This window comes from Pelodiscus sinensis, chromosome 26 (genome assembly GCF_052426305.1).
Source record: "Pelodiscus sinensis isolate ZL-2025 chromosome 26, ASM5242630v1, whole genome shotgun sequence".
NCBI lineage: Eukaryota > Metazoa > Chordata > Testudines > Trionychidae > Pelodiscus > Pelodiscus sinensis.
In genome coordinates, this window is record NC_143077.1 from 17,693,282 (window position 1) to 17,708,071 (window position 14,790).

The window sequence follows — 14,790 nt, forward strand, 5'->3', positions numbered from 1 at the left end:
TGAAATCACAGGGCAGACAAATCATGTCTCCTGTACAGAGATTAGTGAGACAGCCTCTTGGTCATCAATACTTAAGATTGTCAAGTTCTGCTTACTGGTCATCCAATCTTTATCTTGTTTTAGATGTCCATATTTAAAGGATGATCATGCTTCGCACCCAGAGGCATGCTGCTACGAAAATCTCATTCTAACGGATATGTGGACCGAAAAATGATCCATGCTTAGCTGAAAGTTTCCTTTCATTGGGTAGGAAGGCCTAGGGATCCAGCCCTCCATTGAGGAAAAACTAGTGGCCCAGAACAGAAATGGATATTGACAGCCAAGGATTTAGAATCTGTTGCCATTAGGTAGAATTCACCATTCTCTGGAGAGACTGTTTTACCTCAAAGTACATTTAACATGATCTGTAATTTAAGAATGTAGACTTGAGTTATTCTGGTTGTGGACGTTCTCAATTGGAAAAAAATTAAGGCAGGGCATTACTCCCTTGCCAGAGACTGACAAGTCTGATCCTGCTACCAAACTGAAAGCATGTCAAAATACACATGGTACTAGTTACATGAATCTTAATAATCAAAGAGAAGTCAGTTTCAGGTAGCTATTTCTATTGTCACTATGTGTGAGCATTTATGGAAGCATGCCTGGGAAGGAGACAGAAGCAGCAAACATCACACTGGGCATCACATCTACAGGCAGATCTTTCTACAACAGAAGTCTAATGAGAATTCCTACAAGAGGAATCCAAGAGGAGGCAGGGATGGTAACAGCTACTTAGAAAGTCTGACTGCAGACTCTGGTAAGAATATGAGTGATGGGCTTGAGGTCTTGGAGCAGCTGGCATGTCAGGAAGACATACCTAAAGAAAGCAGATTAAGGCTGGTTAGCAGTCCCTGATGAAAACAATATGAATACAGGCAGTCCCCGAGTTACGTGGATCCTCCGCGGCGAGAAAAGCTGCTCCGTGTCTCCCTGGTCTGCGCCCTCCCCCCCCAGCAGACCAGGGAGACGCGGGCAGCGGGACCACCGAGACGCTCCGCGGTCCCGCCGCCCGCATCCTCCGCGGCTTTGCTCCGCATCTCCCTGGTCTCCCTGGTCTGCTGGGGGGGGAGGCGCAGACCAGGGAGACACGGAGCAGCCAACCCCATCTATTCAGGAGATAGGAATACGTCTCAATGCACTCTCTCCATCTGTTGGCAGTGAGGAACTATAACTCCAGACACCCAGGCTACACCTACATTGGCAAGATTTTGCGCAAATACTTTTAACGCAAGAGTTTTTGCGTTAAAGTATTTGCGCAAGAGAGCGTCTACACTGGCATGTGCCTTTGTGCAAGAGATATGCTTTTGCGCAAAAGCATCCGGGCCAGTGTAGATGCTCTCTCGCACAAGAAAGCTCCGATGGTCATTTTAGCCATCGGGCTTTCTTGCACAAGAAATTCATGTTGCCTGTCTACACTGGCCTCTCGCACAAGAACACTTGCAAGAACACTTGCGCAAGAACTATGACGCTCCCGCTCAGGAATAAGCCCTCTTGTGCAAGAAGCACTGATTTCTTACATTAGAACATCAGTGTTCTTGTGCAAGAACCCATGGCCAGTGTAGACAGGCGGCAAGTTTTTGCCAAAGTAGACATCGATATCATCTATACATCTTCTATATAATCTGGAGCTTGCCAATGTAGACACAGCTCCAGATTATATAGAAGATTAAAGAGAAAAAAACAAAACGAAGTTTATTGTAACCAAGTTTTCACCAGTGTTCCCTGTAAGCTGAGCACTTGGGCAGCCACCCAGGAGTGATTCAGGTACTTCCTAGTTCATTAGCAGAGCACCTACAGCCAGCAACAGGTGTTTCTACTTGTGGTGCACATCCACACATGCCTTGGTGCATGTGTGAAAATGTATTCCACCCACGGACAGAAAAAAATTAGAGGGAACACTAGTCTTGACCTTAAATTAAACTGTATTTTTATAAAACAACAAATAGTCCAGTGGCACTTTAAAGACTAACAAACCATGTAGCTGGGATCATGAGCTTTCGTGGGTTGTGCCCATGAAAACTCATGATACCATCCACATGTTTTGTTAGTCTTTAAAGTGCTACTAGACTATTTGTTGTTTTTTAAGTTTTTCCTGTTACAGACTAACTCGGCTACCCCTCTGAAACTTTTGTATTTTTATACTCTATTGTCTACTGGTTTTTGGCTCAAACTGATATTAAATTTGTCCTCCCTACACCTTTCCCCAATTAAAATACTGAGAATCTCAGAAACAGTGCTTCAGTTCCAAAAATATTTAAGTGCATAACATTTTAGCCTATACTAAGTCATGTTCATCTACCAGGATACAGCTTCTGGTGAAGACACGTGAACAAGGTTTGTTGATATGCCTGAGATACAGTTTTAAATCCCAAAACTCCTGGAGTTTCACCTACACACAAAGCTAGTGTCATATACCATCCTGTCAAGAAGTCACGGGAGAAAAACTTGCAACAAACTGCGGCGTCACAAACTTTTATTATTCAGAGTGATGTCAATGTTATACAGTTCACATTTATATAATCCAGTTTCTCTTTTAATATAGACATCTGACATTTCTAATCAGATTGTGTATGGTTAAGAGGTTGCCGCCTTAATATTGCTTTTAGCAACACTGTTTTGTAATCCCTTCAAAGTACATGGCATCTCTTCTGATGTTCTATAAAGGGGGGTATACCAATAAGGTCCTTTTTGTCAAGATAGATTTCCTTTCAGAAACGTTTAAATGAAACCAGATTTTACTAGAGGTCCAAACACAATCATAACCTCCATTTGATAAAGCTTCCAACTTCACTTAGACAAATATTTTACTCCAATTTAGAATGTGTAATTTGCAGTCAATAGCACTAGCAACTATTTTTGAGCACAGCCCCCGTAACACTGATGGATGGACACTGGGGATGTTAGATACCACGTATTTTAGCAATCGCGTCGCCACAATTTTTAGTGGTTATATAAAATACTCCCCAGGGGCAGGGCCAGCAGCCAGTGAACTCCTGGGCCCATTCCCAGGGAGCCCCCTGCCACCCTACACTGCTGCCTCAGATACACGGCGTGACATGGAGCTGGGCGGTGGGGGAAGGCTGTTAAAAAAAAAAAAAAAAGTCAGCTCACCACATAGACGGGCTCCCACCTGCGACCTTGCACTGCTGCCTCTAGGCAGCAGCAGTCCCTGTTTGCAAGGGGGGAGGGAGAGGAAGGCTCCCAGCAGACAGCGTTTAAGTTGGCATGCCATGGAGCATCCTCTGTCTGCAAGGAGCCCAGGCCTGTCGCAGCAACAGCCCACGTCTGTTGGGCCTGAGCTCCCTGCAGACAGAGGCTATGCTGGCATCCTGCCTCCCCCATCCCGCCCTGGCACACACGGAGAGCCAGCTTTAAAAAGCCAGTTCTCCCCATGTATTGGCTCTCACCTCTTCCCCTCCTGCACCCAGCCACAGGAACAGATACATGTGGGGAGCCAGCTTGAAAGCCGGTTTCCTGCATGTAACGGCTCCCACCTGCCCCCCTCACCCTCAGCGGTGCTACCTCTCTATCAGAGGCAGCAGCGAAGGGGTGGGGGGCAGACAGCTCTGCAGAATCCAATGTTCATGAGCCAGCTTTTAAACCAGCTTCTCCTGAGCACCAGCCCTCGCCTATCCCCCATGATGCTGCCACTGATATCAGTTAAGTGTTGAAACAGCTATACGCCAACATTCCTAGTGGACATATAAGAAAGTGCCTCCTCTGTTCTTCTGATCTAAGAATTTTGCATTTATACCGACAATGTTAAGAAGTGGGAAGTTAAAATTAGGTGTTAAGAACCATAGCAGTGAAAGCCATACAATAAATATAGTATAATTCAAGGTCATTACAGGTGTATATGAACAAATGAGGTTGCTATCAATACATCAATCTTATTTTTATGTATCAAAGTACTACAGGTTGAATGTCTTTAGTCCAGCAACCTTGGAGCCTGACCACTGCCGAACCAGAGAATTTGCCAAACCACAGGAGGTCCATACTGTAATGAGAGGGTCTCTATTTCACTGAGCTGAATTAATGGAGCAACTCTTGCAATGCTGCTTAATAATGTATGACTGTACTTATACATCCCGTATAAGTCTACACCTAGCCAAGGATTAGCACTCTTTAAAATTGTGTAACAACGCTAACACTTTGTTTTATTGTATTGGCACATGGAAATAAGTAGATAAAGCATAAAAAAGATGCTTCTGCTTAGCAGCATTAAGCACTTCCACGGCTTGCAGGTCTCTCAGAAGACTTTTAGGGGAAATTTAGAGCTAAATATCACCACAACCCTGAGAGCCAGGACTGGTGGCAGACAGCCAACTACCTAAAGTCATGCCGGACCACAGATGTTGACAGATCAGAGAATGCCAGACTAGAGAAGTTCAACCTGGCATTTATTACCTTGATCTGAGTGATTAAGCTGAGTGTAAGATGTATTTAATGGGCATACACTCCTTGTTGTCTGGCTTGCTAATGCAGCCTTATGTTCCAGAGGTCTGGCATGATTTTAGTTAGTTGGGTGTCCACTTGTCATAGGTGTGGCCACGTTTCCCATAAAGTCTGTTTACAGCTACCTGTCCTGGCTCTGAGTGTTCTGCACTGTTATTCGGCTCAAATTTACCCTAAATGTTTTCTAAGGCTAGATCAACACTGGGAAGGTTTGGTGACTAAAGTGCTGCCAATATGCAAAAGCCGCCAAAAGTGAAAACCGGTCAAATCAGTTCTTCTGCCTCCCAATGTCGACATTTTATGACCACGTGGCTAGCTGCTCTATCGACAGAGCAAAGAACTGTGGGCAAGCACCCTACAGTGCACAGTTGTGGCAAGGCAGAGCTGATCCCTATGCTTCTTGAGATTGCCTCCTAGCTCAGTGAGCTCTCCGTGCTAAGGAATGTCCAAGCAGCATAGCAGTCTCTCTGGGCCTCCCTGAAGCTGTGTTCCTAGCAGGGTAGAACAGGAACATTCCAATTATTTATTCTTCATTTCCCAAACAGAGCAGCTCACTCAGCTGTCAGATATTTCCCAGAGCTTTGAAAGAAGAGGGGTGCAGCCTGTAGGGCAGCAGAGATCACAAACACTGAGCACAGCCATCAGAGCAGGCACAGTGAGATACTGGCAGGAACCAGTTCTCTGGACAAAACAAACAGCAGAGTCCACACTGGCTCTTTGGTGACAATAAAGGGAGAAAGAAAAGTCTCGCACAAATGGTAGTTTTTTGTCGCCAAAACTGGGTGTTTTTCTTAACAAGTATTGTAGTATAAACACTGTCACTGTTTTGTTGCCAAATGGCACTTTTTTGAGGGAAAAACATGTCAATATAGAAAAGGGCTAAGAGCCCAGTAAGTGGTGGAAGTGTTGGTAATGCTGCTAAACATGGTCAGGCAAATTCTCCGATTCACACTGGTTAGGTCCTGAGGGTGCCAGACTAGAGAGGCTCAAACTGTACTTTCAAAATGCAGTACAGAACTGTTACGCGTGCAAAAGCCTGGTGGCAAAAAGATACAGATTTCAGTAGTGGAGTAGTTAAAGTGCATACATTCCAAAATAGGCTCTCTGTACTGGCACATCTGCTTCATGTAGAAGTTATCTGCTTACTTTACTTTACAAGAAAATCTTACAGATGTAGCCACAGAAAAGAAAACTGCACTATCATTTGCTTCATACAGTAACAAGCTTTCCAGAGTGGCTCTATTCCCTGGATTTTATGATTGGTGGTTAGGGATAAAAGAGAAACAGAAACCTGATTTTCACATTATAGAACTTGCAGGACTGTCAGAAAAAATAAAGCTTGAGCTCCTTTGGACTGTGTGAGTATTTCCGTTATAAACACTGATTTTCAAGTGGGTCAGTTTCATTATAAAAAAGTTCTGAGAATTCTTTACATCAAAACTCTCACACAAGAAACTAACATAACATTTAAAAAAAACTAAAATACTTGGATTGGTCATTTTCAAGTTATTGGATTATAAACTAAACATATGCTTTACTACTTTATTAATACCAATGTGTACTTGTGAACTCTAAAAACATCTGCACAAAGAAACTTCAACAAGACCACATTATAGGCTAAGTTATACAGCACAAGGGCTACCAAAAAGTATGGCCTTGCCATACTGTTAGCTCACATCCCTAATGCCTAGCAATCGTGTAACTGAATAGTCGCATAACCTCAGGAAATCTTAGTAGTTATACCCAGGGCAGAGCTGGCAGCCAATGCGCTCTCAGCCCCACTCCTTGGGAGCTACCTGCCACCCCACACTCTCTATTAGAGGCAGTAGCGGGTAGGAGGAGGAAGCCAGTCTGCGAGGGGAGACAGCTCTCTAGCCCTTTCCCCTGAAGCAGTCTACCCAGGGAGCACCAGATTGGGCTGCGTGGTAGGAAGCTAGGAAGCTCCTTCACCTTCCTAAGGCAAAAAAAAAAAAAAAAAAGAATAATGGAGGGGAGACTCAGAAATTACACTGGATCTTTATCTTTTTGTCTTAATTCATGGCCTAGAATAGCAAGGTAGTTCAGTTCACACTGACGGACTGCTCTTTAATTACCCTACAATGATTTAGTATTGTAGAGGTCTAAACCAGTGTTTCAACATTTAAGCAAAGGCAACTGAACACTTCAGTCAGTTTCTTTGCCTTCTGTTACTTGAAAGAAGCTTTTCCCAATTGCAATTGTATGCAGCCACAATAATTCAGCAGTGGCTTATTTCCTTCTTTAATACAAGAAACACGCAGGTTTCTCTTTTAATTCAATTTACCGTATTTTCCGGTGTATAAGATGACTTTTGATGTTAAAAAACATCCCCCCAAAATCGGGGGTCGTCTTATACGCTGGGTATGCGGCTTTGCAAAGCCTCGGGGGAAGCCGGCGGCGGGGCATCCCAGGTGCGCCGGGGCTGTCCCGCTGCTGGGGCATCCTCAGAGGCTTTGCTCCCGGTGTCCCTGGTCTGCTGGAGACGGTCCCCAGCAGACCAGAGGCACCGGGAGCAAAGCCGAAGCGGCGGCGGGGTGCCGCGCTTCTGAGGCTTTGCTCTGGCAAAGCCTCAGAGGCGCGGGACCCCGCCGCTGCAGCGGCTTTGCTTCCGGTGCCTCTGGTCTGCTGGGGACCGTCTCCAGCAGACCAGGGACACCGGGAGCAAAGGAGGCGGAGGGGCGCTGGGGTATAAGACGAAACCCTATCTTTTAACTAAAAAATTAGGGGGTCGTCTTATACGCCCAGTTGCCTTATACGCCGGAAAAATACGGTAGCTTTCAATCAGCAACCAGTAATTACACTGACATTAACTGTGATTCACGCAACTTGAGACATGCTATTTGCCATTTTCAGTTTGAAACTAATCAGGTAAGTCTTCTGGTCCTGGTTCACCTTAGCAAAGTCCTGTCCATATAAATCAACCCGTTAATCAAGTAACAAAACTACGGCACAACTCAAACCAATGAGTTAACCTAGAAAAATTGGTAAGGAAAGAGCAGGAATCTCTGTATGAACCATTTACCTGTTGTTGAGAATTGTAATCAAAGAGTCCCACAGTTGCTGCTGCTGAGTCCACAGGTACTTGAGTTCCGGAGTAATCAAACTGAAGAGGTTCCATGCCAACATGTTCCATGGGGTCCAGAGGAACACTCTGTGATTCCATGTTGGAGAAATCTTCCACCGGCTTGGCACCATTAGTACTAGTCAGCTGCGCTAAGCCCTCAGATCCATTCTGGTTTGGACCCAGAAGATCAACTTCATTAGCAGAGTTCTGGCAATTACCAGGCGTACGGCTATACAGAAAGAAAAAGATACATGTCACGAAAGTGTATCTTCTCAAAAATATAAACTGATGACACCTTATTGGTAACATTAAAATTATATCACGGAGCATTATAAAGAGCTGGCCCTGGTGCCAACCAGAATTACTGGCAGAGAGTGGTAAACTCAAATGTCCTGGAAACAAACAGCTACATGAAGTCCAAACTAAGCACACAATCCAAGTAGCCTACCAACATATTTCTTCTGAAATGGTTTCCCTCCTGCAGATAGTTAAAACAATGAGATCACATCAATATTTATTTTACCTACAGATGAAGACTCCTGACTGCAATGAATTAATCCATAAAAAATTCCCCCATTTCAGATGCCTTCCTAGTTACTTTTGTTTCTGCCTAATAATAATATCATTTTTTTCACTTAGCAAACAGCATGAATGCATTTCAGACTGAATGGAAATCAGCATGGTTGCACTTAAATCATTGTACCTAGAACCATTTGATATTGCAGTATCTTTATACAACATGATCACACAATTTTATGAATAATATCCGTTATCTAATTGCTGCTACTACACAATTTGATGGGCACCATCAACTGTCAGCTAAAGAAAATAATTAAAAAACGATTTCCACATTTAAACGTCAAGATACTTTAAATAAAGACTGTTACTTACCATTGGTAACTGTTGGTCTTCGAGATGTGTTGCTCATTCATGTCCATGCCAATAAGTGTGCTTGTGCGAGCACATGCACAATATCTACAAAGTGGTATCCACCAAAATATTCCAAAGTAACGGGGAAAAAAAGAGAGGGCAGTCACCCATGGGAACACTCATCTCGAAGAACTCCAGTTACTACACATGCAAGTAACCGCCTCCTCTTCTTTGAAAGATGTCTCTGTGGGTACTGCACAGCAGGTACTGTTTGTTGTGAGTATTAAGGAGGTAGGGACTTTGAACCCAATTGAAAAGCTGTGGATAAAACAGGCATGACCCTACTGACATTGGAGAGTGGACCTTTTGTGAACGCTTAATGTTTGGCAAAAGTCTGCTCAGAGGCCCATGTAACAGCTCTACAAACATCCACAAACAGGACTTTGCGTAGAAAGGCTATAGAGGCAGCTACAGCCATGATGAAATGTACTCAGCTGGAGAAAGGAAGATTAGCACTGTAGCAGCCAGATGCAGTCTGAAAGCCAGGCAGGTGAAAGTCTCTGCAAGGAGATGGCTTTACCTGTTATGATCTGCTATTGATATGAATAACTTAGGAGAGGATCTAAAGAGTTTTATCCGACGGATGTACAAAGATAGTGCTCTGCAAATGTCCAGCTCACGCATTGACAACTTGAAGAGCTGGTGTGTGGCTCTGGGAAGAAAGTAGTAAGGTGAATGGTTTGGTTAGTGTGGAAGGAGGAACGAATCTTTGGTAGGAATTTAGGATGAGTGCGTAGGGACACTGTCTTTGAAGAACACTGTGAATGGTGGTTCTGCCATGAATGCTACATTTCTCCCACTTGCCATGCAGACATAATTGCCACAAGGAATGCTGTTTTCACTGAAACGTGCAAAAGTGAACAAGCTACCATTGTTCAACTGGCTTGTGGCGTGAGCATTTCAGACAAGGTGGAGATCCCAAGGTTTGGCCGGTGGTTTAATGTCAGGTTAGAGGACTTGGAGACTCTTGAGTATTCTCTTTCATCACTGGGTGTGTGAATATGGGTGTGCTGTTAATCTTTAGCTGAAAAGTTATGCGGTGGGTGAGATGTACTTTAAAGGAACTAAATGAGAGGCACAATTGTTTGAGGTGTAAATGGCAGTCAAGAATTGTAGGGACGGGATGTGGTGGTTGGTGTAATCCATCTGTTAAAACCCAGTGAGAGAATCTTTTTCAGCCTATTTAGGCTGGGGCACTCTGCCTATGTTCCAGGTTGAGCTAGAAGGTCATAGGTTGGTGGGATGGTGATGGGAGACATTCTGTTGAGGAAGGGATACCAAGGTTGTTGGGGTCATGAGGAGGCTACAAGTATGACAGTGGCTCTGTCCCTCCATATTTTTTGCACTGCCCTGTTGATGATGTAGTGAGGCGTGAAGGAGTGCACACATGACCACATTGCTGTCCTGCGGAGATTCTGGATGAGAACACACTCATCATGTTTTTCAGTTACTGGTTTTGCTGAACACAATGCAGCTGAAGTTGGTGGACTATGTGGTCGGTGGAGGCACCTTCACTAGTTGTAACACGTCCTGATATAGTATGTGATCTAATAGGAGAGATGCTGAGAGGAGATGAGGAGACCCTTCATCCTTTGAGCCAGTGCAAGTTGTGGCTACTTCCTAAATGGTTTGGTCCCGTCTATAAAGAACATGCGAGAACACCAAGCATCCAGGGAGTGCAGCACCCATTCCCTATCGGCAGTGTGGGACTTCGGGTAGAAGACAGGCAGGAATATAGAACTGGCTGACATAGAAAGGGGAGAAGCTGCACCTTGTCCTTGTGAAAAACAATACGGCAGGTTCTGAGGTGAAGGCCCAGAGCTCAGAGATCCTCCTGGCAGATATTACAGCCATTAAAAAGGCTACCTTCCACAACAGGTAAGACAGCTTGCAGGTGGCCAAAGATTCAAAGGGAGGTGCTATCAGTTTGGAGAGTACGAGGTTCAGACCACACCAAGAAAGAGGCTGCCTGACCTGGGGACAGAGCCTGTCAAGCCCTTTGAGAAAATGGGTAACTATAGGGTCCATAAACACTGATCTACCTTGGTCCCCCAACATTAAAGGGGGAAATGGCTGCCAGGTGCTCCCTGAGGGAAGAGAGCACACTAATCCCTGCTGTTGTACGCCCAGGAGATAGTCCAAAGATGACAGGGACGGGCAACCCCGTGGCCTCGTCCTCTTTTGTTAGCACCACAAGAAAAAATGTTTTCACTTAGCAAGGTAGGTGGCTCTAGTGGGTGGCTTCCAACCTCAGGACTAGAGTAGGCCAATTCCATAAGGTTTAGCCACAGGGCATCCGCGTTGTGAGGAGGAGAGACTCTAGGTTGGGGTGAAAAAGCCTGCCACGGTCCTGAGCAAGTGACATCCATGCTGAGAAGGGAGGTGGAGTATGTTCCAGCCACAGCCTCATCCGGAGAGGAGGAAGAGGAAGGCTTCGCATCTGCCATCTGGAGACCACCTCTGGGGACAGGAGAGGGAGGAGGCCCAGCTGAGGATATTGATGTGTCCGTGCCAATGCAGGGGACGATGGCTCTGGAGGGCATTCTGCTGTCTCCTCCATGAGAGCTGGCAACACTGCAGCAGAGGGAGGGACCCTGGGTGCCGACACCACTGAAGCAGGCCACAGAATCCAAAGGGACCAGTTTATGGGAGCCTGCCATTGGGAACACCAGGACTGCTGGTGGCATGAACGTGAGCAGTACTGACTGTGAGAAGATGCAGACAACTCTTCCCCCAATGCTGAATAAGATTCAGTGCCAGTCCAGGGGGTGCCAAACCCGACAGTGCCAGAGATCGGCACCAAGCACGCACCGAGTCGCTAGTCAGCGTGATCAATTTGTTCTGGGGAAGTCAGGGCAGTGCTGCCATTGGCGCCAGCATCATCAGTGGCATAGTCGAGGCCAGCAGTCTCGGTGCCGGTGGTATCAGTACCACAGTGGCTGGTGTCATACTCAATGCTGCCACCTGCATATATGCAACCAGTGCTGAGGGTAACAGGCCTGGTGCCAAGGACATCTATGCCAAAGACAAGGGGCCCACCTTTGGCGCTGTGTTGTGCGACTGATGCATGTCCGGTGCCACTAGTGCAGGAATGTTCTAGTGGAGACAACGAATGTCTCCGTGGCCCTGGTGGCCTCAAAGGTATCAGGCTTGGACAAAAGGTCTATGTCCTACTCCAGCTGCTTTCCACCCAGGGAGAGCACGACCACCAGGCTGCGTGGCAGTGCCAGAGTCGATGGCGGCGGCGCTGCACGTGGGTGCCCCTGTGCTGGGCATGCCCCACTAGGGCTTTATATGCTTCAATGGGGGTGGGGGTGGGGGGAGAGAAGCGCTTCTGGCCCGAATGATTCTTTGGCGCCAGGTCCTACACTGACACTGGAGCACTATGCACCACTAGCCTTGAGGATCACTCCAGTGCCGCAGGCCACAGTGCTGCCTCCATTAAAAGGAGCTTGAGTCGGCGGGCCATCTCCTTTTTGGCCTGGGGGGGTGAAAGCTCCTACAAATCGGGTACTTGTCCATTTGGTGCCCCTCACTCAGACACTTGAGGCTGTCAGCATGAGGACCACCCTTTGGCACACTCTCAGGCTTTAAACCCTCGGGGGCATGGCATGCTGAAGTAGGAGGAAACCCGTCACATGAACTATGTATGCCAACTAACGAAACACTAACTAGAACTATGACACTAGGGTAATCAAGACACTTGCAAGGAAAGACACCTTAGTTGTTCCAGTAACCATCATGAGCAGCAAGGAACTGGGGGAGGGGGTTGGCTGTCCTTTAAATACACCACCGTAGCAGCCCCACCTCAAGGGCTCCACAGCCAATCCTACAGACGTGGCAAAAGTTTTCCGGAAATTGTGTTTGTGCATGCACATGTGTAAGAGCGCACATGAGCAATCACTTGAAGAACTTGAGATCTCCCTACCAAGCAAAGAATGTCAGATTATGAGAATTTAGAATATAAATTTAATGAACTCTGATACTGAGTTTAAAAAGAAAATGATTGTTCAAAGCCTGTATAACATTAGAGAATTTGTTCATCTATCATATCTTATTTCTACAGAAAGCCGTCTCCTCCCCCCTTCACACTCCACAATAACAAAAACATCTTCCTTCAGATTAGGATCTCAAACACAGCAAGCAATACCATTCTGCAAAGAAGTGAAACTGGCCATTCCATTTTCTGCACAATACAAAATGACAACTGTGTAGAGAAAAACTAAAGTGAAGCCTGACTGACTCTGGGCTTCAACATGGTTTCTTTAGAGAATGCCAAAGTGGCTTACACAGCACACCACAACATCATCAAGTGCAGGCCTGCCATAATGGCCCTGTCATGCCCATTGAGGGTTGTGCAGGAGCACTGTGAAATCTGATTATTCTGGGCTGCCAAACAGCTCTAGGGAGACATGCTGCAGGGTGCATAAGATAGAGCAATTTTAGAGCCATGTCAAACACAGATCAGGCCAGGACAGAATCCTGGAGGTATAAATTCTCATGTGCTAAGACACCTAAAAGTAGCACAGACCCAGGCCCACTTAATTATCAGTTTTTAGATAATCTGTGCTATTAAAACCACATAATACAGCAGCTAATTAAAAAGTATACGGTGGAACTGAAATACTGATCTAGACAACTAGAGATGAGTTTCTCAAACAGCAACTATTCTAGCTTTGTCTTACAGCTGGATATTGAGCAAATCAGATTTGGAAAAGGTTTGCAGTAATTCTCTGGGTAATCAGGAAAAAAAAGGAGTTGTGACTGTCTGGAAATCTTTGGACAAGACTGCTCTCCTGTGATGAGAGCAGTCTTTGATGTGTCACCAACACAGAGCTAACACGGGAATTGTAGATTCCCCACACTGTACTGGAAGATGCAAAGACAATTGTGAGCTTGCGCTCAGAAGTGGGTTCACAGAAGGTCTGCTGATATCATCTGAAGAGCCCCTTCTTCCTCCTCCCTCACTTACAAAGCCACGGAATGTGTACGCAGCTCTACTCCTGGTTTAAAATGCTGTTACTGATACTCAATTTATCATTCAAAAAGGTCTGACCTGCAAGCAGGCTTCTCTCCATTGTGCTCTAAAAGGGTGTCACAAGGAGGAGCGAGAAAAATTGTTCCTTTGGCCTCTGAATATAGGACAAGAAGCAATGGGCTTACACTGCAGCAAGGGAGGTTTAGGTTGGACATCAGGAAAAACTTCCTACCTGTCAGGGTGGTTAAACACTGGAATAAGTTGCCTGGGGGTTGTGGAATCTCCATCACTGGAGATACTTAAGAGCAGGTTGGACAGACACCTGTCAAGGATGATCTAGATCAGGGTTTCCCAACCTATGGGTCGTGACACAAATATGGGTTGCCATTACATTTCAAAAGGGTCACCAAATGTCTCCCCAGGTGGCTCTACCTCCCTTTCCCCCGTGTTTGAATTGCCTTGGGTCACCAAATCTTCCTGAATTATCAAAATGGGTCCCCATCTGGAAAAGGTTGGGAACCACTGATCTGGATGGTGCTTGGTCCTGCCATGAGGGCAGGGGACTGGACTTGATGGCCTCTCGAGGTCCCTTCCAGTCCTAGTGTTCTGTATTCTATTTCCCTGGTTGTGTTTTGTGTTTCGATCAGGAGAGACCAGTCATGAGAACAGATCAAAAACTGCCACGAAAACTCATCACCTAATAAACCATCTTGTTAGTCTTTAATGTGCTTCATAGTCCTGGTTTTTGTTTCAGCTACACCAGACTAACACGGCTACATCTCTATCACTATTCTTCCAGAATTAGAATTCTGTTACAAGGCACAGAGCTGCCAAGTGACCATTCCAGCAAGTTAATGCTGCTGCTTAACAACCCAACTTTCCTAAAGCTCCAGCTGTAGTAGTCAAATCACATTGGCAAGAACTGGACTGGACTGTGGAATGGCTCGTAGTACTCTTTGGACAATGGCACCTGACCAGTTAGAACGAAGGCATCTCTCACAGCGCCTGATTTTCTAGATATATTATTTCAACAGTTTTTCCTGTGGGCCGACAGTGTCGCCATCATGTCACTTGGCATCCCACAGCCCTCCCCCGACCCCCTGCTGCACTGAGGTGAGCTGCTGCTGGCAGGCTTCTGAAGGGGGAGGAGGAAAATTGGGGGGGGGGGGGGAGCCAGCAGATAGGCTCGCTGCAGGGGGGCTAAAAAAGCTCCAGCGGCAGGGAAGGGGGGGCAGTGGTGAGGCCTGTGGTGTGGGGCAGAGGGGCTGCCGGAGAGGCCCATGGGGGGAGGGGGGCTGGACTGGGG

General features: G+C 46.1%; 1 protein-coding gene across 9 annotated transcripts in view; it reads right to left on the minus strand.

Moving 5' to 3' along the window:
• Positions 1-14,790, minus strand: part of PUM1 (pumilio RNA binding family member 1) — a 140,640-nt gene that overhangs the window by 58,588 nt on the left and 67,262 nt on the right. For all 9 annotated transcript variants that reach the window (XM_075908743.2, XM_014579270.4, XM_006134560.5 and 6 more), the window contains one exon: positions 7,535-7,805. In XM_075908743.2, the coding sequence (XP_075764858.1) occupies positions 7,535-7,805 (271 nt within the window). The remainder of the gene's footprint in view (positions 1-7,534; positions 7,806-14,790) is intronic.